The sequence below is a fragment of the Cricetulus griseus genome, chromosome 3 (genome assembly GCF_003668045.3).
Source record: "Cricetulus griseus strain 17A/GY chromosome 3, alternate assembly CriGri-PICRH-1.0, whole genome shotgun sequence".
NCBI classification, from domain to species: Eukaryota; Metazoa; Chordata; class Mammalia; order Rodentia; family Cricetidae; genus Cricetulus; species Cricetulus griseus.
Window position 1 is genome coordinate 19,261,642 of NC_048596.1, and position 25,818 is coordinate 19,287,459.

Sequence of the window (25,818 nt, forward strand, 5' to 3'; positions counted from 1 at the left end):
GAGTAAAGAAGTCTCATCGTCAAATTCACCTTCCCCAAATGACAAAGTCATGGAGCTGAAGATTGGCAGTTCCAGGTTAGAGGTGGTGATGGACAGGTAAACCATAAAGGAAATCTGCACAGTGATGCCCAGTGAGTGTCTCAGTGGCAGTGGCTACATGAATGTAATGTGTGATTCACGACCTAAAACTGTCCACACACCTGTTCCCATGGCAAAGCCCTCATTTCAGTGTGGTGCAATCATGAAGCAAGTAATAACCGCGGGGGCAACTGTCTACATGAATCCCTCTATGCTATCTTCACGACCTGCTAGGTCTCCAGTTATTTCAAAATAAACTGTTTTTTAAAAACATGGAGGTTAGAGGGAGATGTGAAAAATTCTTCAGGGAGTATGCAGGGATTACAATTAATGGGAAAAGACTGAGGAGCGCTGAGGAAGAGGCGGGCCAGGAGTTATTTGTGTCAAAGATTCCCCTGCTCTACCCAGATGCTTTCCTGTGTGTTAGAACCTCATGACGTGATAGAATTTTAATATAAAAAGATTAGACAATATGTTCCCTGATCGATAAATATATAGCAGCATTAATATTAAGCACACATCGTATTGCACAGGAAAAAAAAAACTAAGGAAAGGAAATGCAAAGAGCATAAGCAATTCCATCTGAATGGCTAGATGACTATAAGGACTGTCACTTGTCCTGGGCACTCAGTTCTCATGAGTACCCTCAGATGGGCTTTGTTGTTTCCATCTCGCAAATGAAGAAACTATGGATCCGAATGTTCGAGGGAACCTGCCCATGAGTTCATGATTCTCAAATGGCAGAGCTGAGATTCAAACTCAGGCCAGCCTAAAAATGTGGTTTGTATTTTCTACCATATGTCCTAGTATATGTGTGTGCATTCTGGTTTTTATAGGGGACACATAATATTTATGTAGTCTGAGAAAGAAGCAATAAATATTTAGGGGACCCAGGGCCTAGTTATATGAGCATATTCCCTTGCTATTGAGCTCAGCTGGGTTAGCCTGAGCCTGGGGCATCTGTCACTCCTAGGGCAGCCATTTGCTTTGCAGGCCCTAAAGGTACAAGCTGACTTTTAAACATGGAGCCCTCTTGCTTGCAAGCTAACAGTAGCTGACACCTACAGCATGCTCCGAGTGTGCAGGCTTTGCCTAAATTCTTCATCAGTTCTCCTGGGAACTTAATGAATTATGAACCATAGTCCATACTTCACAGGCCAGAACCCTGAAGTTATGTTTAAGCACACTGACCCAGTTCACGGCTCCAGAGGGTGGGAGGGACTGGCTTTGGACCCCTCCTTAGAAACTGAATTGCTGGGCTCCGTGACTCCACCTCCTGTGACTTCTCTGCCTCTTTCCTTCTGATGTGCCTATCCCTCCCCCTCACCCCCCAGCTTATGGGTATCCAGGAAGGCCATTCAAGCACCAAGGTGGCTGCTGTGGTTTCAAAGGCAAAATGTTTATCAAGCTAGATGTCAACGCTGCTCCACTGGACAGAAAAGGAAACTGAGGCTCCCAGAATAGACCAGCAGAGCTGGGCTGAGGCTGTCTGGCCCCACATCCTGTGGATTGTCTGCTATTTTGTGTATTAGGGGCATCCCTGGGTCCTTTCTCGCCAAAATCTGTCACCACCAGAAGAGCCTGCTTCCTCAGCTAGGCAGCTTGCAGGATCATTTAATGCGATACATTGTTTGGGAGCCAGCAAGGTGCACACTCTGCACCTGGCCAGGGGCCCCTCCTGATGCCAGCACTCAATACTGGGGGGGGGGGTGCTGTTGATTTGAACCAAATTGCTGCAAGGGTATGGCACGATACCCCTATCAGGCTCCTCTTTTGGAAGGCTCCCTTCCTAGAAGGATTCTAGAAGGACATCTGCTCTCAGGAACAGACCCTTGCTAGTTGCCTGAGACCGCCAGTGACCCTCAGACATTAGAGCAGATCCAGGGACCAGACCAGAAGCCTGGACATCGAGGCAGGCCAGCTCCATCTCTGCCTCTTTGGGGCCCCTTAGGACTACATAGGTTCTTTATGAGCTCAACATAGTTGTCCTTCCTGACTGATAGGGGAGCCGGCAAGCAGCCAGAGAAGGAGACAGTGGGGAAACCAGGTGTTAGGAATGGCTGAGCAAAAAAAGAGCAAAGGAGCTGGGCATTGGTGGCACACGCCTTTAATCCCAGCACTCAAGAGGTAGAGGCAGGTAGATCTCTGTGAGTTCGAGGCCAGCCTGGTCTCCAGAGCGAGTGCCAGGATACAAAGGGGAACCCTGTCTCAAAAAACCAAAAAAAAAAAAAAAAGAGCAAAGGAAGAGAAGCAGGGCAGGAGCAGATGGCAAGAGAGGCAGAGACATGGGGACAGGAAGAAATGCTGCCAGTCTGCTGGGTAAACCCAGGAAGTTTCACGCAGGTCTATCTCAGATGCCTCCTGCACTGACATGGAGCCTGGAGAGGATGGAGCAAGGGAGATCATCCTTGCCCTGGACAGCTTCGCCAAGTGAGTAGAGTAGGAGGAGAGTTAACAAGAAAGTAGGAACTTAGAAGCAGGGGCAGGCTGAGAGCATTCCAGAGACCAGGCTAGCTCAAACCAAGGCAGAGTGGTGGGAGTAGTCGGTTGGAGGTATAGGAACAGAGCTTGGAAAGTGGGCATGAACCAAGCTCCCCAGGGTCTCCAGGGGAGGCTGGACATGGCATGGTGGACAGAGGGGGTGTCCCGGCCGGTCCAGGGAAGGCAGAGCCAGCACTGAGGTGAGAGGATTGTGCAGGGGCAGCAGCCCTGCAGCACTTGTTCTTAAACATCTCTCTTGATTGTGAGAAAAATGCGTGTTGATTATAGGAAAATGAGACAATGCAGCACATTGTAAAGAGAAGTAGAAATCACCCACAACCCCATCCCAGTGCTTGGAACGTTAAGTTAAGAAAACAAACATCTCCTCGTCACTCCAGCACCATTTGCTTCAATTCAGTTCATGGTCACAGTATCTGGATCCAGGGCCTTGCCTTGAGCACCCCTGTACTCTAGTGGGAAGAAAAGCATGGAATACATAATGAACAGAATAAATAGGTGAAATAGACCATGTTAAGATTGTATTAGGTGCTACAAAGGAAAGAAAATGCCAAGCAGAGAAAGGGGGTTGGGATGGGGAGGAGAAGGGACAAGCAGAATTTTTCAAACATGAGGCCAAGCTTCTAATAAGCCTTTATCCCATGCAGTAAACACAGGGGCACATTTATAGATGCACATACTACTTAGCTTTGTTTCTTTAAAAAAACAAAACAAAAATGATGGCATTTCCTCCACTAGCTCTTTTCCTCCCCTGAACAGTGAACGTCTGGCCATCTCTCCAAGTCTATGCATATCTCTTTTATTTCCCTCCAGCGCCGCAGAGTGTTTCGCTGTGTGGCAGCATTCATAATTTATTTACCAAGTCCCCTGTTGATGGACAGCTAGATTGTTCCAGTTCTGGGCAGTTGGAGGTGAGAAGGGGGCTGTCTAGATCAAGAAAGGCCGGCCCTGGGGTTCTGCATGGCTGAGAAGCAGAGTAGGGGTAAGGCTGTGTCTAGGGACTGGACCTGGAGGGGAGAGGGCTGCAAGAAGCCCTCCTGGCATACGGTTCCGGTTCCGGCCCAACCTAAACAACCCTGCTCCCTGGTGGTCCTCACACCATGAATCACTCCCGGCTGCTTCTCTCTGATGTTGCCGCAAGGTGTGGAGAGCTGGTGTTGGTGTGTGAACACGGAGGTGAGTACACGGGTATGCATTCGCACAACACCGGCAGCCCTTCCGGTCCACACCTAGTGCATCAGACTCCCACCTGCGCGTGCGAGGCACACCTGCCTGCCGTTGCCTCTCTGAGTGCTCCAGGCCTTACTAGGTCTGTACAACAGCAATAAGGACAGAAGACTCCGAGCCTCACATGTATTCTCACCGTGCTCCCTAGAAACCTGAGCTGTGCTGCACCGGGCAGTAAAAAACTCAGGGACCTTTCCCAGCCTTGTTCTCCAGGGGTCCCCTAAGGACTCACTCCGCTCTGCAGGGCGTTATGGGTGTTGTTCCTCCTCGGCAGACCCTGCCCTTGCTCCAGGGAACCTTAAGCACATTCTGCAGTTCCTGCACGGCTGCCCTGGCTTGTCCCTACCCCTCCTGGGTGCAGACCACCTGCTGGCTTCATAAATAAACCTTTCCGTTTATGGTGTTGAATACTGCCCACCCAGCCCCCACGGGGCTGCCGCTGCATTTCCCGAGTGCCAGTAGGCTGAAGCAGTGGACAGCCAACCCCAGCAAATAAAAACAAGTACTGCTAACCCACTTGGCCCCGGGGTGCCCCTGCCGTGGTCACCCACTGAAGCCCTCCCAACCCCACACACTGATCCCATCCCGCCCCCACCCGCACACCTCTTCCCTTCAGTTAATTGTTTGTAAGTGACTCAGAGCTGCCTCCAAACCGGCTGGTGCTCATTTAGGGAAAGAAAATTCAGTGGCCCACATAAAAATGGCTTTATTAAAGTGCAAAAATATTCCACCAACTGTATTCGCACCATCTGTTTTGCTTGTAATTCCGAGAAGCACAATGCCATGTGGCTCCCTGGCCTTTGTCCTTTCCAAGCTGCCAGAGGCAACCCCCTGCTGTTCCTGACCTGTGCCTCTGCAGACCCCTCCCTGCACATGGGCCTGGCAGTGTGGCTGCCTCACCTCAGAGGCTGGGGACAGGCCCTGAAGTTGTACAGCTTTGGGAAGATCCCTGACCAGCAGCCTAGAGCCACAGAATCCTCCTACCTGTCCAAGGACCCGAGCCTAGGTTCCAGCATTAGCTCAGACGTCCCCAAGTCACTTCCTTACCTTGCCAGGCCTCAGTGTCTAAATCCAGAGAATGGGTATGAAATACCTGCCTTGTAGGCGCCAAGGCTCCAAAGGTAATTCCTAGGCTCCGGCCTCCCCACCCCCATGCACTCTGCTTCCCCAGCTTTGAACTTCTGCCTCTTCAAACACTACTTGTCCTTCCACACCCATGTCCTTAGCAAGCTGCTTTGAACGCATTTCTTCTCTGCATCACAAATTCATTCTCCCTTTACCACTGAATGGAACAGCCCATGGTCCTCAGGGAGTGGCACAATCCCGTCACAACCCCTTCCGCGCTTGCTCGTTATTCTCAAAGCAATCGGCTATCTCCAACTTGCTTGGGTCCTTTTTGTTCAATGCTGAGTCCCAGATCCCCTCCAGCATTTGCTATGTGATGGTCATGGAGTCAGGCAAGAGCAGTAAACAGATCACACAGGGCTCTTAGGCGATTTCCTTGGCCTCTCCAGGTCTAAGTGATGAAGGTGGTGGTATAGACAACACCTTCTGCATGAAGGTGTCAGGAACTGATGTGTTCACACCATGAAGCATGTGGTCTGGTCTGGTCTGTCAGTGTTGGGCCTTGCTAGCCACCTATCTAAGAGCTGGTGCTGGCAAAAGCACCAAGATTAATATGTCTTCAATAGGGCCGTATTCACTCCAGGGGAGAGAGGCGGTGCTGCCCCAGACAGTCGGTCTTTGAGCCTGCACTCCCAAGTTTCAGACAAAGAAACCAAGGCCCAGGAAGGATGGCTTACTCACCTAACAGCCCCTCCCTAGTATTCAGGGAGAGAGAACCCGGTCTAGAGCCACAGGCCCCAGTGCGGGCTGCAAATTTGAGTCTATGAATATTCCTCAACTCTCTGAGTTATTTGTGGCTTCAATCAGGCTGTGAAATGTATTCATGGAGCTGTTCTGTTGGCATAGGTGAGAAACACTTGCTTTTGTCTCCTTTTTTAATGGAAAAATGTTTGCTTTTCACATGTGCCACTTAATTTGGGCACTGCACACCCTAAAAACGCCAAATTCGTGGGCCTCACGATTCTGCTTCAAAACAGAAGATCTATACTTGGCCCTCTTCAGTCTCTCTCTAGGAGAGAGTTGGGGGTGCAGGGTGGCAGTCAGGCCTGCTGAGAAGCCGCCTCTGACTAGACAGAAGCTTGGGCTGACCAAGCCAGGGGAATCTATGGGAGGATTAGGGCTGTGGGCACAAGTCCTGTCCGCTGACTTGTCCCTCCCACAACTGTCCCTGCGCTCTTCCTTGGGTGTGCTGAGCACTGCCCGCCCTCCCTTCTGACCTGAGAAGGGCCCACAGGTGAGGGTGATCAATCCCCACCCCCACATCATCACCATTAGCCAGATCTTGCCACAGGCTAGCCTGTTTGTTTAGGCAGGAGCTGAGCATACTTTGGCAATGGCTGAAGACTTGACCAGTCTCCCCAACCCACTTTTTTGCCATTGATGTAGCATGCTGCTCTAGAGGTATGAGTGATGGATTCACAAGGGACGTTGTCTGAGCTTCACAGGTATCTTTTGTAAGCATCTCAGACCTGCAGAGTGGCCTTTCTCTACCCCTGTCTTTCCTGGGTCTGTATTTACAGCTCAGCTCAAGTGCCTTCTCCCCAGGAGTTTGTCCCTGGCCACTGAACAGGACCCTGGCCAGCCCTCAGGACTTTGCCCCAAAGTCCTCCATTTCTTTTCGTCACAAAGCTTGTCGATATCTGACATGATTTACTTGTTCATATGATTGCCTGCCTCCTAGATGGAGAGGGAAACCCATGAGGGGACATTCCCAGTGACAAAAAAAGGGCTTGACTCCTAGAAGTGCTCCATAAGTAGAAATATCAGAGGCATGCTCAGAAGGTCACAGGGAGTTGGCTGCAGAGCTAGGACTTGTCCCCAGGACTCCTAGCCTCCTGCTCCCCATATCAAGCAAGTGGCAGAGCCCGGATTTGAACCCCTGGCTCTGAAGTCAGACTGCTTACCATCAAGCCTCACAGCTCCCAAAATTCAACCTCCTGTTGCATGGGCTGTTGGCTAGAATAAAAGTTCTCCAATACAGTAGCCACTAGCACCATGTGGCTGTCGAGGTGTAAATTAATTTCAATTAAGGAAAATGTTAAATGCAGTTCTTCAGTCACTCTTCTTCCTGCATGTGACCAGGGGCTAGTGCACTGGACAGGGCAGACACCAGGCCTTTTCATCATTGCTGAGTGGTCGATTGGACAGTGTAGCCCCAAGGAGGAGCTTCCTCAAATCTATCTTACTCATTCCCACAGCCCGCGGAAGGGTGCGTTAGTTGCTATCTGTGTTAACATGCTTATGCCAGTACTCCAAGAGGCCCTCTCTCCGCTGCTCCTGACCCTCTTCTTCCTCCAACAGGAAAGGATGAAGCCAGTAGCGTGGAGGTGACATGGCCAGATGGCAAGATGGTGAGCCGCAGTGTGGCCCGCGAGGAGATGAACTCAGTGTTGGAGATCCTCTACCCCCGGGATGAGAACAAACTGCAGGACACAGCCCCACTAGAGGTGGGCCAAGGCCTCTGGCCTCATAGTAAAAAATTAATAAGATAAAAAGGCACCACCACCCATGATCCTGGGGTAAATCTCTAGGCTTGCCCTCTAGAATGACAGAAGGTGGCTCCGTTCGTAGTTTTGCTACGCGTCATACCCACATCTCTTCACCTTCTCACAGAATCCTGGGGGATTTGCAGGGCAACGAGTTTACAAAGGAGGAAACCAGAGGCCTAAAGAGTGAAACCAAGGCCAGCTAACTTTACATAGCCCCCTGAGCTGTACAGTGGGTTGAGAACTGATGCCTAGTCTCCTGCTGACCTTTGAGTATTTTCCAAATACCTGGAGAGACCTCCTATTCTTCTTGGATGAGGCTCAGACCATACACCAGGGTTCTGGAGAAGGCTCTCAGGGGCCCACCCAGTGCTGGTCCAGTTTCAGGTCTATCTCAGGTACACAGATCTCAAGCATAGGGAGAGTCTGAATTGCATATTCTTGCCCTCTCCACACCAAACACAATCTCTATTCTTAGTGCAGGGCAGAATAAGAGGGAGGGGCTGCCCTCAGGCCCAAGCTAAGAGCGTCTCTCATGCTATAATCAGAGTGACAGCTGCTCTGTGGCTGTGACAAGGAGGGGACCTAGGGTGAGGCCTCTCAACTCACAAGTGTCTCTGCTTCTGCCACCTTGCAGTGCGGACAAGGATTCTCCCAGCAGGACAATGGCCATTGCATGGGTGAGTCGCCAATAGGCACCAGAGAATGGGGCAGAGGCTGGGATCTCCCTGGGCACCATCAACCTGACCTACCAAGGCTCAAGATGCAGACAGGTTAGAAAGAGAGGGACAGGAAGGTGGCATTGGTCCTAAGGGACCCAGGTGCCGAGACAGCCACCCCATGACTCACCAACGAGAGAGTGACATTAGCAACTGCAGGCTGACTCACTTCACTGCTGGGCATTGGCAGTGCCTGCCTGCCACGAATATCAGAATAAACCTCAGTGCCACACAGATATTGAGCGGTGATAGATAAGCTTCCCCTGCCAGGTGCAGAGCAGAAACACGCTATGGCCAGCCTGAGGAGCAGCCAGAGAGGGGGCTGACAGACAGACAGAGGTGAAGCTGACAGTGGGAGGCATTTGGGCACAACAGGGTGTGGAATGTGATCACAGTGCAGATAGAAAACTGCAGCCTGGTACAGCCCAGGGGAGGCTGGTAGCTTCCAGATGCCAGGTCAGTGAGGGTCTCATGACTTTCTCAAGTCTCCCAATATGCTATGAAGGAGGACCTAGCAGACCAGCGTCCAGAAGACATCCAGACCAAAGCCTTACCCCCTGATGATTTGCAATGAGGACTTAGGGCACAGATTCTTTCTTCCTCAGACCCAGAGAAAACTAGACCCAGCCCCACTCCTGTGGAGCTCACGGCCAGTAGAGTGGCCCACATATGAACAGCTGACGACCATATGTGGGGCCAGGGACGGAATGAGCAGGGAAGCACCAAGGGAGGTGTTAAGCTATCTGGGGTAGATCCCAGAAGGCAGTCTAGAGAAATTGAGGTCAGTCTGGGACCTGGGAGATGATGAGTAGGACAGCCACAGAAAGAGGAGTCATTGTGCCATGAGCATAGGACTCCAAAATGAAGAAGTATAGATAGGCACTAGGGCTAGGGTGGCTAGAGGAAGACATGACTCCCTCAGACATACGGTACATGTCCCCACTCTGGTCACACGATAAATGGGCAGCTCAGGCATGTAAAACCTCAGAGTCTTCTCTGCATGTAGAGAGGACCCTTAGAGGTCTCTGACCTAGCAACTCTTCCTTTCTGCCACCCAGCAGGCACCCTGCAAGGTACCAAGCACCATGTCATGCCCTGGGGACACAGCCTAGTGCCTTACCTGAGAGGATGGCATCCTGGTAGAGGGAGTCAGACCTCAAACACAGACTACACAATGTGAGAAAGCGGTTTAGGACCCCTGCCAGCAAGGTGCTCTCCAGGAACTCTCTGAGCAGAGAGGTCAGAAAGAGCCACTGGTGAAGGGACTTTTAAGTCAAGAGACAAGGATTAGAAGGACCAGCCCCAGAAAGAGCTGAGGGGAGAGCTTTCCTGGCAGAGGAAGAACAAAGGCAAAGGGCACGATCTTGCCACAGGGCTATCAGGGGTGTCATTATGGCTGAGAGGAGGCAGAGGGGTAGCACAGTTGGTCAAGGAGAGGCTTGAAGCTCCAGAAGGAGTCTGGACTTTGTTCTTAGGCCCTTGGAAGCTAAGCAGGAGAGTGACCTGATGCGATTCACATTTTTAAAAGATCGCTCTGGCTGCTGAATTACAGGCTGGATTGGAGGGAAGCATGGAAGCCAGGAGGCCTGTAAGGCAGCCGCTGCAGAAATCCAGGCAAGAGACCATGTGGGCTGGGCCTAGGGTGGTGGCAGTGAGGAAGGTGGACAGATGAGAGGCGCGTTTTGGGACAGAGTGGATTGCACCCTGGGATGAGGAAAGGGGAGGATGGGGAGATGACTGATTTCTGCTGGTGTGTCTGAGCAGGTGGTGGTGGCATTGACGGAGCTGTGGAAGATGCAAACAGGGGACAGAAGAGACTTGAGGGCTGAGGGAAATCAGAGTTCCATTTTGGAAATGATCAGTCTGAGTTTGTGTTAGACATCCAAGTGGAACTGCCATATATGTCATTGGTGATTGGATTCACAAGCTTGAAGCCCAAAGGAGAGGTTATGGCTGGAGGCAGGAAGTTCACAGTGACCCACATTTAAAGAGAAATTGTAGTGTATCAAAAGGGCCCAGGACCAAGCCTGAGCTCTCCCAATATGTAGTGGTCAAGGACAGGAGAAGCTATCCAAGGGCACCGAAGTAGAAAGGCAGGCCCAGCAAGGAGCAGGGACATGCCCAGGGTCAGGCAGGCGGGCAGACAGATCCTGAGCTAGGACACACTGCCCACCTCTCCCTGGTGAGTGGCTCCTCTTGTCTTGCAGACACCAACGAATGCATCCAGTTCCCATTCGTATGTCCTCGAGACAAGCCTGTGTGTGTCAACACTTATGGAAGCTACAGATGCCGGACCAATAAGAGATGCAGTCGGGGTTATGAGCCCAATGAGGATGGCACAGCCTGTGTGGGTAAGTGGAACTCTGGCCACATTCAGTAGCAGAGGAAATACGCCTTGTCCTGGGGAGTGCAGGGGTCCTAGGTGGGCTCTAGACCATGGCCCTTAGGCCCTGCTTCCCCTAAATTGACAGAGCCTCTTAGACTCACAATAGTTCTTCAGAGGAGACCTGTCAGGCTTGGAGAGGCTCCATCACTCCTACCCCACCTGAGGGGCCCTGGGGTGTTGTGTCCTGGTTTTGTGGTTTCCATGCTTCTCACATCTCCTGAGGCAAGTTTTCGTCCCTGGAGGTCAGCCCATGTTTTCATAGCTGGGGTGGAAAGTAGCTCCTCCAAGTCACCTTTGGCAGGATTTCTGAACTAGTGTTTGTCTTCTTCCTCCTCCCAAACTCCTTCCTCCCAACCAACCCTTTCCTCTTCCCTGTTTTCTGTCTCCCTGCCCTTTCGTTTTTTGCAGCTCAAGTGGCCTTTTTAGGTGGGTATTCTTCGGCTGCCTTTAGAATCTCTGAGCCTCTTTCTCAAGCCTCATATCTTCCTCTAGGCCTTGGACTTTGCCTTCAGTTATATGCACTTTAAATCCCATCAATAAAGGAAAAAAAAAAATCTAACAACCTTTGTGGAAAACTATCTCTCTCCTGCTGCCTACCTCTCTCCACACCCAATAGATCCTGCCATGTGCTCCTTCAAGCGGACAGCAGGGGTGGCCATCTTTGCAAAGGGAAGTTTGGGAGATGCTGGTGTGACCCTAGTTGTTTGTGAAGCCTTTCTTTGCATGTTTTCTGAGAAAACAGAAAAGGAAAGTACCCCATCCCTCATTCCTCCCGAAGAACCAAGACAGTCCAGTCATTCCTGTATCTTTGTGAGCTTCTTATTTTGCCCTTAACAAAGATGGCTTCCAGGTGGTTGCTTGCTCAGTTGATTCGGTAATGTATCATGTGCCTGCTCATTTGGCCTGTGCTATTGCTGCTTTGTACAACCTGATTTCCTATGACTATGAAAGCCTTATTGGGTTGGTGGTGGTGACGGGAAGGCTGGCCCTTGGGGACGGTTGATAAAAATGCTTACATTTGAACTTGCTAAGTCTTCCAGCCTCTTTTCTGGAGAAATTATGCCAATAAACTCTCTGCTGGACGTTAGCACCTAGCTAGTGGGGGAGGGGCGTCCAAGCCAGAGCATGCTGGTTGGAATGCTGAGTCAGCTGTGGCCCTTCCACCAGGAGGTATATGAAAACAAGGAAAGGCCTAAGGAAAGCACCAACTCCAGGCACCAGCAGTATGGTTGGGTGAGTGAAACAATGTTTACACTTGGAGGACCTGCAAGGCATATGGGCTAGGTAAGGGGCAGACACAGAAACCCTGGGCTGGGCAGTTTACTTTGGGGAATTCACTTCTCCACTCTGGGTCCCCATTTCCTTTTTGTAAATGACAAAGGAGTTGGGTTAGGACATCCATACACCCCTCTTTCTCCCCAACTCCTCCCTGTGTGACTGGACATAGATATGGCTAATCTCCAGCAGTCCTGGTTTCTAGAAAGAACTTAACAACCCAGCTTTTGCACTACGCTTAGGAGCCTGGAAGCGCCTACAGCCAGAGCAGTCTTTGGGGATGATGTAACACTACAGAATATGCTCTCACCCAGCTCTAGTAGTGAAGGCACATTATAAATCACAGGTATATTCTTCATGGGGGAGAAAAAGTCGCTTAAAGATATAATAAAACCATGCTTAAGAATGCAGCAAGCCTTTTAAAAACATATTTAACAAAAAAACTACCCTTTTCTGATACCATAATAATACTCCCCATAAATCACAAAATATGAATTCCTTGTAGCTAGTGCTGTTTTTACACTCGGAACCGGAGCTTAAATGAAAATTTTTAAAATGAAAACAGCTACAATTTCCCTGGGAAGCACATAACAACTTAAAAATCACTCCACCTCCACCAGAGCCATCCCCATGTATCGACAGGTTATTAAAGATCTGAGAGGGCCCCAGACACGAGGCATGGAGAGATGAAGTGATTGAGGTCACCCTGCCCAAGGTCACAGAGCCAGCTGGCCCTTCCCCACCATCTTGTTGAGGGCAAGTGGCGCCCACTGGCTGCTCAGACTTTTTCCCTGTTCACTCCAAAAGCTGATGCCTCTTCAGAAATGAACAAGTGGATTTAAGATTTGGAGATGAGGAAGGCCTATGGCCCACAGAGACTGGTTGCAAATGCAGCGACTGTAGAAAATGACAACAAGCTCCATTGACTGGCCACACACAACAGCATAAGAAAGGGGAGCTAGAAAAAGCTACTAAGACAGTTTACCAAGGACACCGGGAGCTTCAGAGTGGCAGCCAACTTCAGAGGATGCCTGAGCTGCCTGGCACATTGGGTTTCAGATCACAAGGTCTGACTGTGCCGTTTCACTCTACCCGGTGGGTAGGTCCGATGAGTCATGTTCAAGACTCTGTTAAGAGCAAATGCAGGGTTAGAAGGGTTTCCATGTAGTTCACTCATTCAGCAACTATTGTCTGAACCCCTGCTCTGCAATAGGGCGTGAGCAGGGCTCTAGGTCTATAATGGTGAGTAAAGGTAACATGGTTGATACCCCCCCCCCCGACTACCTTCCCTCCAGCCAGATGGAAAAGCCAAGTATAGGGTGGGAGGGAGACCATCAGGGGCTTTCCTAAAAGTCTAGCTAGATTCACGGGTTACTGCACCAAGAGGAAAACGCCACACATTCATTCACCCACAAGTTCATTCAACAAGTGTTTATTGAGAACCTCATGGGTGTTCTCATGAGAGAGGTGGCAAGCTCCCTCCAGTGAGAAGGTCAAATCTCCTACACCCAAGATGCTTATAGTGGAGGAAAAATACAAGACCAAACTCTACAGAGAACAGGCAGACTCTGAAGCAACTTAATTTCAACTGCCCCCAAGCCCAGGGCCCACCACTTAGCAAGAATCCAGGTGCCTCCAGCTCCAGACCTTCTCTGTCTGAGTATTATCAGCCACAGATGTGTGGGTGCAAAGCTTCAGGCAGGTTGGCCAGGCCAGTGTTCCCACCCCCATCTTCTCTTCTGCTTCCTCTTTCTGAAATTCGTGGCATCTGAACCCTGATTGCCCACTTCCGAGCACACACGCACATGCACACACACACACACCTTCGTGCACTCATGAGCATGCACACACACTCACACACACACACATACACACATCTCTCTTCTGTCCCATAGGCCCACTTAGATTCCTGACATCATTTTTAGGTTATGATCAAAGTTGTAAAAATTAAAAAATAGAAAAGACCTTCAGAGAAAGTGAATAACTCATGATCCACTCCAGCTAAGCCAGGCCCTATTTTTCTTTTTCAAGGGAACCTCCCAAAATAATAACTACAATAATAATAGCACTTTTATTCTGTCTGATGCAGCCTCCTCCAGGAATGTTCCCCCTCAGAATGACGATAATAGCTTTCCGTGAGTGAGCTCAGCCTGTCTGGGTCGGATAGAAACTCTTCACAAGCACCAACTCGCTTAATCCTTGCAGCAATCCCTAGAGGAAAGTGCTATAATTATCCTCGTTACTCGGATAAGTTAAGTGGTTCCTTAGGATCACACAGCTGGGGCAAGCAAAGGTAGGATGGCGTCCCAGACAGCATGGCTTTCCTACCTACATGCTTACCTGCCGTGCCCACCCACTTCGTCCAGGTAGCCTACTGGTGTGTGCAAAAGCCACGGTCTCTTATGTTACCCAGAGTCAAGGGCCAGGTGGGAAGGGAGGAACAGTCCCCAGAGAGCTGAGATCTGAAGAAGCCACACCAGAGCCTAAAGGAAGAGCAGGCTACACCCATGTGGACAGCATCCTGGTCAGGCCAGCCTGGCCACTTTGTCCAGTGCAACGTGGAGAATCCCACACCAGGCCAACTCCATCGCCACAGTTGCTGGCCCTACTCTGGGAAGGTGCCATTCCGAGGGCCAGGAGTCTGATTATGAGTCACTCTGGCTGCTATGGCCCCCTCCCAGGGCTTGGGAATCACATCCCAATCAATGCTGCCGGACCAAGCAAGAACTCCACCACAGCCTCCAAGAGCAATGTGGAGACAGAGAAGGAACACTTCAATATCTCAGGGTACCAGAGATTCCAGACCCCACCAGACTCCCAGCCCAGGATGGTCAAGTCCCTCACCTTACCTCCTTGCCCATGGTCACCAGTGTCTCATTCCTTTTGCAAAGCCAGTGGCCAAGCCACAAGGAGTCAGAAGCCTGCCAAAGGCTGATGTTGTGTCTCCTTGGCAACAAGCACATCCTGGGAAGAGAAAGAAGAAGGGTGGCTAGGGCTAGTTAACTGGATAGACAATCCCATTGTCCCCCACCCTGAGCAGCTCTGCCCTCTTAAGCACTTCTGTTGAGCAGCAAAGTGGTCAGAGGGAATGAGAGGCAAGAACACTCAAGAGCATCCTTGGATGAGAAGCTAGCATTTACGGGATGCTCACTCTATGCCGAGAACTTTACATGAGTGTCTCCATTAATCCTCACACCATCCCTCAAGGCAAATGCTACTAGCCTACTCTATTACCAAGGAAACAGAGGCTCAGGAAGAATAAGTTACACAAGGTCACAGCTCATTGGGGTAGCATATGCTTTACTTTGGACCCCAAACTGTGTACTCTGCAGCCTGGGTTCTCAAGCCTTGGGCTGCCCATCTCCAGGCAATTTGCACCCAAGGGAGTTGTATAACCAACTGTTCATTCATGATCAACTACATACCTACTATGTGCTGTGGGTTATTCTAGTGGCTTCAGATATTCATCTGTGAATAAAAAAGGGAACACAGCTCCTTCCCTGTTGACATAAACACGGGGTTGTGGGGGCATTTCTTGTGTACTAGAAAATGCCAAGTGTGTCAGGGAAGATGAATGGCATTAATGCTATTTGTGAGTTCCTGGGTAGAGGCAAATGGTTACTTTAAGTAAGATGGGCCTAAGTGCTCAGCCCCTAGAAAGAAAAAGAGCATTTGAGAAAATATTTAAACTAGGTGGAGTATCTATCCTTGCACCTCAGAGTCTCATCTGTAAAATGGGTATGAAGTTGACATCTACTAAAGTTGAGTTGTAACAGTAACTGATAACTCACAGTTATTGTATTTAACTTGGTACAGTGTCTGGCATGAGTATGCCTCCAATAAATTAGAGCTCTGATTATTAATAAATACCAAAATTGATGATGGAGCCAGGTTCTATTTGATGTCAAAGCTCCTGTGCAAGTGGAGATATGGAAAACACTGGCTACCCTGGGAAGCTAGCGGGTTAGTGAGAAAGAGACCTACCTCTCTGGCCCTAGGGTATGCCAGGTTCGGCATGGTGCTCACATGGCATCATTCCCAAAGACAATAGTCATGAAATAAGGGAAACAGAGCAGGGTGGGGATGAGATGGATTGGGACACACAGAGCAGAGGTTACTAAGAGCAACCGCAGTTTTGCAGATATGCCCCATCAACACTAAGCCTCCTTAAGGATTTGGTGCTGGGGCACCTGAGAGGTCATCTAGTCTTGTCCCATTCTTTGCAGACAGGGAGACTGAGGACCGCATACTCTGCTGCCCTGTAGACCTCCTCTGGGCCCATACTGCCATGACTCTTTCAAAGAGCCCAGGCCAGGCCACTCCCCACTTCCTTGCCCAGAGAGCTCCATGTTTCAGAAGCATGTGACCACAATTTTGTGAGCAATGCTGTCCCGCCCACCAAGTGACAGAAAAGAACCACGCACTCCACCCTGGAAGCACTCCAAGATAGAAGATAACTGCTACAGCAGACACCTATGAGGCTGTGAGGGTTAGGAGGTCTGTAGGGTCAGGAACTAATGAGGAGGGGAACAAGGGGATGTCACCACTTCCTAGGATGCTCTGCTCTTTGCTCTGGTACCATACTACCACCCCAGCCTGTGGGAAAGAAGAAAACCCAACTGCAGCCAGCCATTCCCATAAAGAAAGTTCCTCTGCATGGCCAGCCCCATAGCAACCACAAAGAATCCTACCTCAGAGTGGCTGGCTGCCTCTACAAGCTAAGAACTGACTTCCTTCCCTCCGTGGAGCTGCTGGGGAGGGAGCAACACACTCCAGCTCTCAGATGCTCCTGCGTGGCAAGGGAACAGGTACAAACCAAATGGAGGAAGGCAAACCAGATGTGCAAACCAGAACAATGCAGAAAAGAGAGAGGGGAGGGCTTGGGGGCTATCTCCGGGACACAGTCATTTGAAAGTCACAATACCTCAGCCCATGCAAAAGGTTTCCCATGTGCCAAATGTCATGTTACTTCTTAGAGACCTAGTACAAGACCCCTACTTCTATCCTTCTATGCTTGAAATTTTCCTTTCACTGAGAAACTGTGGGATCAAAGATTTGGGTTTGCATGCACACTCTGAAGTGAAGCAGGGTGTCCCCCTCTGAGCCTCAGGCTCTTGATCCACAGAGCAGGGGCAGTAGTAACAGCCTTGAGGAAGGGCAGTGAGGCTCCCTCCAGGTGGGCACAGCACCCAACTGATGGAATGTAGAGATGATTATAAAATCTGTCCTGGGCCCTTCAACTCCTGGTTTCACTTCCTGTGGTACCTGATTTGACAACATTCCATAAGTCATTAGCCAGGCCACATTAGACCTAGAAGACTCCTTCCCAGCAAGACCATCCATTACTCAGTTACAAATGCTGAATTCACTGGGGAGTGGGGTAAACACAGAATTTTTGCTTTGAAGAGTCCACGCCTGTGTTGTACCAGCTCAGGGGAACACAGAGCCAATCAGTATTCATCCATTCACTTGCCTCACCAAGGTCCACAAGCATCCATCTCCAGCCCAGCAGCCCTCTCCCTCAATTCTGATCAATCAGTCATTTCCCTGAACCCACCTTCTCTGTATCCACCCACTTATCTGTCAATTCACCCTTCCTCCATCTATCTGTCCATCCATATATCCTTCCATCCATCCATTCATCCACCCACAGTATTGTACCCTCTTAAGACCTAGGCCTAGACTTCCAGGCCATAAATTAATAAATAAATACCCAAAAGGCTTTTTCCTGCTTGAAATCATAACATTCAGTTATGTGAGGGCTGGGTGGAGCAGGATGCATCTTCCCTGCTCTCCTAAAAGAGCACCAAGACAGCCAGGGTGACCTTATTGAGAGCTGTCGCCAGCCCACGAGAGGCCAGACCATTGCCTCTACCTTGTAATTGAGTTATTTGGTGGCCATTTGCAGTTCAATTGTATCACTCGGTAAGCACGGCCTATCTGCACCATTTCTCAGCAGCCCAGTGTCCAGGGGCCTTCAGATTGCACAGGCTGCATCTTCTCCCTCTTCCTGCCAGCCCGTGATAGGCTGCATCTCCCTTTCAGTGCCAAAGGAGAGACATTGTGACAGGCACCTGCGGTGGGGAGGGGGGAAGTAGACATGAGTCAGACAAGATCCCCGCCCTCAAGGGATTTGCTGATTAATTGGAGACAGCAGGGAAAGGGACCTTCACTATATGTGAGGCCTTGTAAGCTGTGTGTAATGTTTCCTCCTTCCCAGGCATCAAGCAACACTGCTCTCAGGTGGTAGCTGGTACCCAATCACTTTTCCATTACAGAAATCAATAACTTGAATTACTCCAAAATAACGAGCACCTCCATCCCCCCTCCAAAACTAATTTTTTTTCTGTGTCTGCATTTGCCCATGTGCTTTATTCTGGGTCTGGAATCTATCTTTATGAGTCAGTCCAGGTAGAATGGCATCGTGTGTCTGACTGTGACATGCTGAGGCAGACTGAAGCAGGGTTCCGAGTCAGGGACTTAGGTTCGAATCTTTGGTCTGAGACGTTGAGCTGTGGGCTCCGGCCAAGCTACATAGCAACCTGGAACATCCATTTCATCGTGTGTAAAATCAGACTCCGAGTATAACCACCCACCAGAGTGTTAGAGGAGTAAGTGGAGTAGTGATACTTATAAATGTTCCTGCATATATTAGGAAGTCACTGAAGCCTTGGATAAACATCCGTTGATTCCACGTGAGCATCTGAAACCTTCTATAAAGCTGTGTCACCAGCTCATCGCATAATGAGGTCTCCGTGTCACTTCCACAATAACATTAACATCTTATATTGAGGAAACCAATTACCATTTACAACGATGCATTCTTGGGGTGCTGCTGATTTACAAATGACCAAGCAGAGACTCAGGGATGGTAAGGGAATGGCTGGGGGTGGGGGAGAGAGGTCCTCTGGCTGCTGCTGCCCTCTGATACCTTCGCATTTGTTCATCTCCTCTGTCATCCCTAATTCAAAACCACAAGCCCTTGTGCTACCCCAGGATGCTCTACACTGCATCCTGCATCCCGCACATGCTGAAATGACAGGTCCTTTGAAGGACCTCTTGAAAAAAGCCATGAGCATGATGTACTCTACCCTTGGCACGGCCTGAAAAAATATAGCCTCCTGGGAAGAGTCATGTGGAAACCCACAAAGGCCACACTCTGAAAGCCAGAAAAGATGCTGGCATTACAGACCACCTATTTCCTGTCAGGCATATTTCCAGCCATTTTCTGAATCTTCTAAACCTTTTATCCTTCCCCTGTTGAGGGTGGTCATATGTATATCACCTTGGAGAGTCCACCCAGAGCCATGGATTGTGTGTCCGGATGAAGGTTCTGATTATGCACATAAGGAAGCGAAGGGCTTCAAGGCGGAGGCTAAGGTTAAGAGCTGGCAGCTGGGCTTTCAATCCCAGCACTCGGGAGGCAGAGGCAGGCGGATCTCTGTGAGAGTGAGAGTGAGAGTGGAGTGGAGTGAGAGTGAGAGTGAGTGAGAGTGAGAGTGAGTGAGTGAGTGAGTGAGTGAGTGCCAGGACAGCCAGAGCTACATAGTGATACCCTGTTTTAGATTTTCTTAGGCACTAGGGACCTTCTCTTTTGGCAGCCTCAGCATATCAAATATTTTTGTATATATCCACAACACACGGCAAACGGGTGCCATACACACATACACATATGTCATGTTGAATTGCACTTGTCTGATTTGACATGAGACATATTAATAGATCTTCAATAAAAAAAACATGAATTTCAATGTTGTGCTTTCTTTTTTCTATCTTGGACTTCTTCGGTTAATATGACTAAACAATAAAACAGAAAAATGCATAGATCTCATGTGTACAGTACACTGAAGTTTTAAGAAGTAAGATCCTTATAATACCAGCTCTCTGGCCCTGAAGCAGAAGAGTGGGGGCCTGAGGGGTCCCCAGAGCCCCCTCCTCTACCGGCCTCAGTAGCAGAACAGCCATGTTAGGTCTTTCTCCTTAGGCAACTGTGTCTGTCTTTGAATTTGTCCCAGGCTGTGTCTGGTGACTTCTGTGGAGCCTGTGTTTTTAATCCAGGCCTTGGGCTTAGGTCTGGACAATCATGTGAAGTGTTTTCCTATTTGATGACTAAGGAAATGGAGGCTGCCTATAAGGCATGCTTGTGCCTTGTTCGGAGCCACCTTTCCAGCAGCTTGTCCTTGGGGGAATCGACGGCAACGGCCAGGTGGGGGTGCTTCCTACAAGGTCCACATGGGATGTGGGGGAGGAATTCCCAGACCAGCAGTTCCTGAAGCAGCTGAAACTGGATGCGGAGGGAAAGAGTGGCTGTCTCGGGTGTCCTCTCTTGACCCAAACCTCTAGGCGCCACAAGCAACATTTGCCCCCTTAGTTAGGTTGCTTGAGGAAGTCTTACAATACCTGAGTGGCTTTTCTGCAGGCTTTTGACTCTCAGGTGCAGTACATGATCCCGCCACTTGGCGGCACCTCGAACTTCTGTAAACTCCATGGACCTCGTGTCACACAGGCCCTATCTTTAACCAAAGCAACAGAACAAAGCCAAGGCATGCACCAAAAGCTGCCTGGAGTGTGCCGTTGAAATGGAACCAGGAATATCCTGTCCTTTGGGGGCTTGTGTCTGGTTGTCAAGGGGAAGTAGTGACATTGTTGCAACCAGCCAGAAGGGACAGGCCATGGCTTCAAGAACAGAGGCAGCAGAGAAAGCCACCCTTCATCAGATCTGCAAAGTCAGGTCTCCCCTGTCGTTCACTGGGCTCCCACTGTGGGTCCTACACGCCTGTGAGCACAGCTCAAAACCCATATCCTGTGCTATGGGCATGGAGGTGCCAGTCCTGCTTCAGAGCCCAGACACCAACAGCTCCAGGTTCGTCCCTGGGAATCCACAGCTCCAGCATCCGAGTAACTGAGGGACCTTTGATGCTGGATGCAGCCCTGCTCTTTTCTGTCGTTTGCAGACTCCTTCTTAGATTCAAAGCCAAGCTCTGCTACTCCCTGAGTAAACAGGGCCATTTAACTTCTGTGCCTGCGTCTCATCTGTAGGGTGGGGATAGAAATACCCACCAAGGAGAGTTCCCTAGGTCTAAGCAATGAATGATGTAGGGCCTTAGCCTAGTTAAGGCCCCGACACACAATAAGCATAAACAAATGCTAGCTACCATTTTCCTTCCTTTTAAAAAAAGGTTTTCTTTAAATGTGTACGCGTATTTGCATACATGTATATCTATGTACCATGTGTGTGCCTGGTGCCAAAGGAGGTATTAGGTCCCCCTAAAAATAGAGTTACAGTTATGAACAGCCATGCTGGTGCTGGGAACTGAACTCGGGTCCTCTGGAAGTACTCTTAACTGCTGAGCCATCTGTCCAGCACAGCTTTGGTTATCACCATTATCACTGACATTTCAAAGTGGGAGAGTTGAGTGCCTCTCAGCAAGTCGGGCTCTGGGAGCGGGGGAGTGTTGGGTGAATTTTTACCAATTTGAAGTCCCCAGACTTCTGGGCTTCTTCACTAAACAGCTTGACTGAGGTTCAAGCCTGACCTCAGGCTACAGCAAACTTCCCACCCAAGCAGAACTGAAGCATGACTCTCCCTGCCAGGGGAGCAGCTCCCCAACCTACCTGCTCACTTCCCAAGACTGAGCATAGGCAAAGGCCCAGGCTCCACACGGGGCTCGGGTGTAGAGCAGGTGCCCCTTAGAAGCAGCAAGTGGAAACTTTGGAGCTACCTGGAGCTCTATTCCACACCGCCCAGAGACCACCTCCCTCTTGGCCCCACCCCAGGACCAGAACTGTGGTTCCTGTGGTCTAATGAGGTCCCCTCTGGATCAGATCCTGACCAGAAGATCTGTGTGGCCTAGTCCCACTATAGCCTCAGGCAACTCCTATCTGGTAGGAAATCCCTACTGTAACTCACCCACCAGCCCTATAACCAGGGGCACATTACTCAACCTCCTGAGACCTTTGAGAAGACTCAGCTAATCTTTAAAATCCTCCTTGTCTCTAGAATATGGTTTTAGAAAAGTGTCTGCTATATCATAGGTGGTTAATGCTTGGTTTTATGATTTCTAAGGCATAGCTATGCTAGTTTCTGATATCTGTGTTCTCATCTTTTCATAAATTAATATATGCATTTGTAGGGTGAGGGGTATACACAGGCCATGGTGCACATGTGTAGAGCTCAGAGGACAACTTTGTGGAGTTGGTTCTCTCCTTTCACCTTTACTTGGGTTCCAGAGCTCAGACTTAGATCATCAGGCCTGCATGGCAAGTACTTTCCCAGCTGAGCCATCCTGCCAGCCCATTCTCGTCTTCAGTAATGAAGATGGCTGGTGTGATTCAACCCAGACAGTGCCTGGCCTAGAAGAAGAGCTCAAGAAACGGGCCCTACCTAACCCACTTTTGGCTTAGCTTTTATTTGGACCTATTGTGTCCACCCAAGGTTGCAGTTCCACCACAGATTAAGGAGTGGTAAAGGTGGGGTGTCTGCCTCCTCACTGACCCACAAGCTGCAGGGAGACAGGGTTCATCCATCCTGTGTCGTCTCTCCTCCTCCTCACACACACACTCAGCCCAGCATCTCTGCGTGAACCTGGGGTGCAGAACTAAGCCCACTACCATGTGCTAGTGGACACAGCATGCAGCCTCAAGCCGTCAAGTCCTTTTATTGGAAAAAGAATAAAACAAAACGTCTCCGTCTTGCCTCTTCCCAACCTTCCCAACGGGATATGCTAGGTCAGGCACAATGCCTGGCTGTACAGCAGGCTAGAGGCCACAGGCTTCTGCTGGGAGTCAGGGGCTGCAACTTGGGAAGAAGGGGTTCATTGCACCAGGGCTTGGGCTCCCTGGGGCTTCGGGGGCTTGGCTAGTCCTCTCCATCTTTCTGCACAGTCTCCTGATGTCACAGGCTGCTGCTGTGGCCAGTAGAGAACCGGACCCTTTCAGGCCCAGAAAGCTACCTGTAGTAGCTGCTGTTGCCTGACTACTTGTAGCACCTGCTGCCCTCTGAGGTAGGCCGCCTGTTTTCTGTTCATATTCAGGCCCCAGGATGCTCCCCCGCTGGCTCCTCCTGAAAGCCACAGCACCACTGGCTGGCCAATCCTTCTCTGCATGGCACATTTGCCTCGAATGTCCAGGGAACCTCACCTGCAGGGCTTCAGGGTCTCGACATCTGGGCAGGCCGAATATGCAGCACCTGTGGCCCCACTGTGTCCTGGGGACTGGGAGAGGGGCACCAAAGACCACCCAAACATTGGCTCTGTTCTCCAAGGACCCCGGCCTTTCCTCCATTCGAATGTGCACAACAGATCCAGAGGTGGGAGGAAGGCCAGGAGGAAGACCCAGGCCACAGCCCGGCTTTAGGACACTGACTTACAGAGGGGTCAGGAGGGTCTCACCGGGAGGTGCTGCAGACCATCGTGGGACCGAACAGGGCAGGACATGGTAGTCATTAGCCCAGCAGCCAGAGAGAACACAAAGTCATCTCTCTTTCTACACACACGTGCTCACACACAGACATTCATGCTCACACAAGTGCACTTCTGCACAAGCACGCAGAACTTGCTCACACGTGTGTGAGCACATACACGTTCTCACTCATCCACTCAGATAAACAGGTTCACGCACAAGTGTGCTCACACCCGCTCACACTCACTTGTGCAGTCACATACACATACTCACATTCATACACTTGTATACTCACATGTGCACAGGCTTTCCCCACGCATAAACTCACATACATACATTTGTGCACAGAGCATGCGCACAATGCAGGAATTGGCTCCGGTTCAGGAGTTCAAGCTCGATCCAGCTGCATTCGTCCTCGGGGTTCTACCATAGCCCCGTGGAACACCCCGTCCCTCCCCCCACCCCTAGAGACCCAGGCTGAACACCCATAACCAGCTCCTGGTGGGGTGCAAAGTCTCAGAGTTGGGTGGTTCTTGGCAAGGCTGAGAGGGTGTTCCGCTCTGAGTGAAAGATAGGGAAGCTCAGCCTTAGGAGCAGCTAGACAGCTACCAGGGCACCCATCTCCCCAGATCTCCAAGAGGAAGTGGGATCATTGACAAGCAGGAGCCCCACGGTGGCCTTGGGCCTTAGGAAGAGCCCCGGGAAGCAGAGTCCAGGAAGACACGGGCTTTGGAGGCAAAGGATCATGCAGGGGAGGAATTCTCCAGGTTCTCCTTAGAGTGGGGAGAAGAAGGCAAGGAAGAGGGGGTGCATCCAAGCTGGGTTTTCCCCACCCTCAAGCTTCCCTAGGAAAGCCCGGCTCTGATGACTCGGACCAGCCCCGTGGGAGAAAGAAAGGTCCAGGGACAGAAAGAGGACGATCCTGCCATTGGGCACCTCCCTCCCGCGCCAGCCACACGGCAGGGTGGGCCCAGAGAAAGACTCAGAAGCGGGTGCTTTGGTAATGCAGCCTCCGCAGATCTGCCAGCCCCTCGCTGCGGCCATACACTTCCCTGCAGGGACTCTCGGCCAGTCACCGGGCCCCCGCCCCACCCCCGCCAGCGCTGCTGCTGCCGCTGCCGCTGCCACTGCTGCTGCCGCTACTGGAACTGCCGCTGCTGCACCGGTCCTCGTAGATGGCGATCTCGATCTGGGATGATGGTTAAGGAGCTGCGAGCACCCAGCTGTTAATTGGGAAAGGGGTTACAGTTCCAGAATGAGGCCTGTGACTGAAGCCCGCCATGCCCAATCGCAGAGACCAGAAGGCCTGAAGTCCCAACCCTTCTCCATGCCTGGGCTAACCTTCTCTGAGGACACGGGGTTGACTGCACAATGGGATCCCATGTTTGGCCTTCCTTGAGATGCATTATGGGATCTCAAGTCACGGGTGCACCGGGAAATGGTGTTCTAATATAAACACTTCTGTTTGCTGATCCCTACTGACCCACTCAAGTTAGCCAGTCCCTTTACCCCATAATAATCATCACTGCTGCAAACTGGGGACACTAGCAGAGCCTTGGGAGTCTTGCGCAAATTAAATGGACTATCTAAGTGCTAAGCACAACACAAGGGCCCAGTGGAAAAGAAGCATGGTGGAACTTGTGTTTCTAGGGATTTTGTTTTCTGAACTCCTCTCAGCTTTATTGTAAAATGTGTTATTTTAACTATTCTATTTCTGTTGCTACTGAAAGGGGAGCTGTTCACCTGAACAGCTGTTCCAGGTGGGGTCTCAGAACTATCTCCACCCCTTGCCCAGCCTGTGTCACTAAGACGAGGCACCCCGGAGGAAAATGCCCATCCTGCACCTCGTTTTTCTCATCTGTGTTCAGTGGGTGCTGGGACCCACCACCAAATATTAAATGAGATTGTGGAAGGCTTGTAGTTTCTTTGAGACCGAACAGCATTGCAGGTTAAGAGAGCCTGACTCAAACCCTGACCAACGATCTGCTGCTTGAAGGTAAGTGACAGCCAGGTTACCTTCAGAGTACTGGTATACACAGGAGGGTAAGCAGAGCCCACTACTTGGAGATGCGAAGAAAATCGCATGAGATTGTATTTTACAAAGCCTTTGCATGGTGCCTGGCCTGTATTAAGCCCTGATGGCATGCAGTGCAATAAACACAAAGCCCGAAACTCACAAGTGGCCCCAGTAGCTGAAAGTGGAGGGGCAGCCGTAATATGTGGGATCCTGGAACGCCCCCAGGGAGGCTCCTATTTCCTAGTAACATCCTCAAGGGGCCCACGTGGTAAACGGCTCTGCGCCCTCACACAGAAGAGCCTGGAAGGATACAACCCTCATGCCGCGTTCCACAGGATCCGTGAGCAGGAGCCCTCGAGGAGCAAAGACCTTCTCGTTCTGCTCCTGGATGTAGCGGGAAATCTTCTTGAGAACCTGCAGAAACAGGGGTCCAGAGGGTGAGTCTGTGGCCAGGAAGCTGGGGGAGGGAGGACGGGGAAGCATCACCTTCTCATAGTGGGTCTCCGTGCAGAGGAAGATGAAGTAGGCTGTGGCACAGGCCAGGCAGCCCTCCAGGTAGGAGCTGCCCCCAATCTTCTCAGCCTCCGCATAAAAGCCATTGAGGGT

The 25,818-nt window shown here is 50.5% G+C and overlaps 1 protein-coding gene across 3 annotated transcripts in view; it reads left to right on the plus strand.

The window, feature by feature from the left end:
- Positions 1-24,393, plus strand: part of Crtac1 (cartilage acidic protein 1) — a 133,750-nt gene extending 109,357 nt beyond the window's left edge. Inside the window, exons 11-14 of one of the 3 annotated variants that reach the window (XM_035441827.1) lie at positions 7,231-7,376; positions 8,053-8,095; positions 10,342-10,485; positions 24,254-24,393. In XM_035441827.1, coding sequence (XP_035297718.1) covers positions 7,231-7,376; positions 8,053-8,095; positions 10,342-10,485; positions 24,254-24,393 — 473 coding nt within the window. Of the gene's footprint in view, positions 1-7,230; positions 7,377-8,052; positions 8,096-10,341; positions 10,486-10,928; positions 11,048-24,253 lie in introns of those variants that run through there. The other 2 variants (XM_035441828.1, XM_035441829.1) reach the window with 2 other exon arrangements.
- The last annotated feature ends 1,425 nt before the right edge of the window (positions 24,394-25,818 follow it).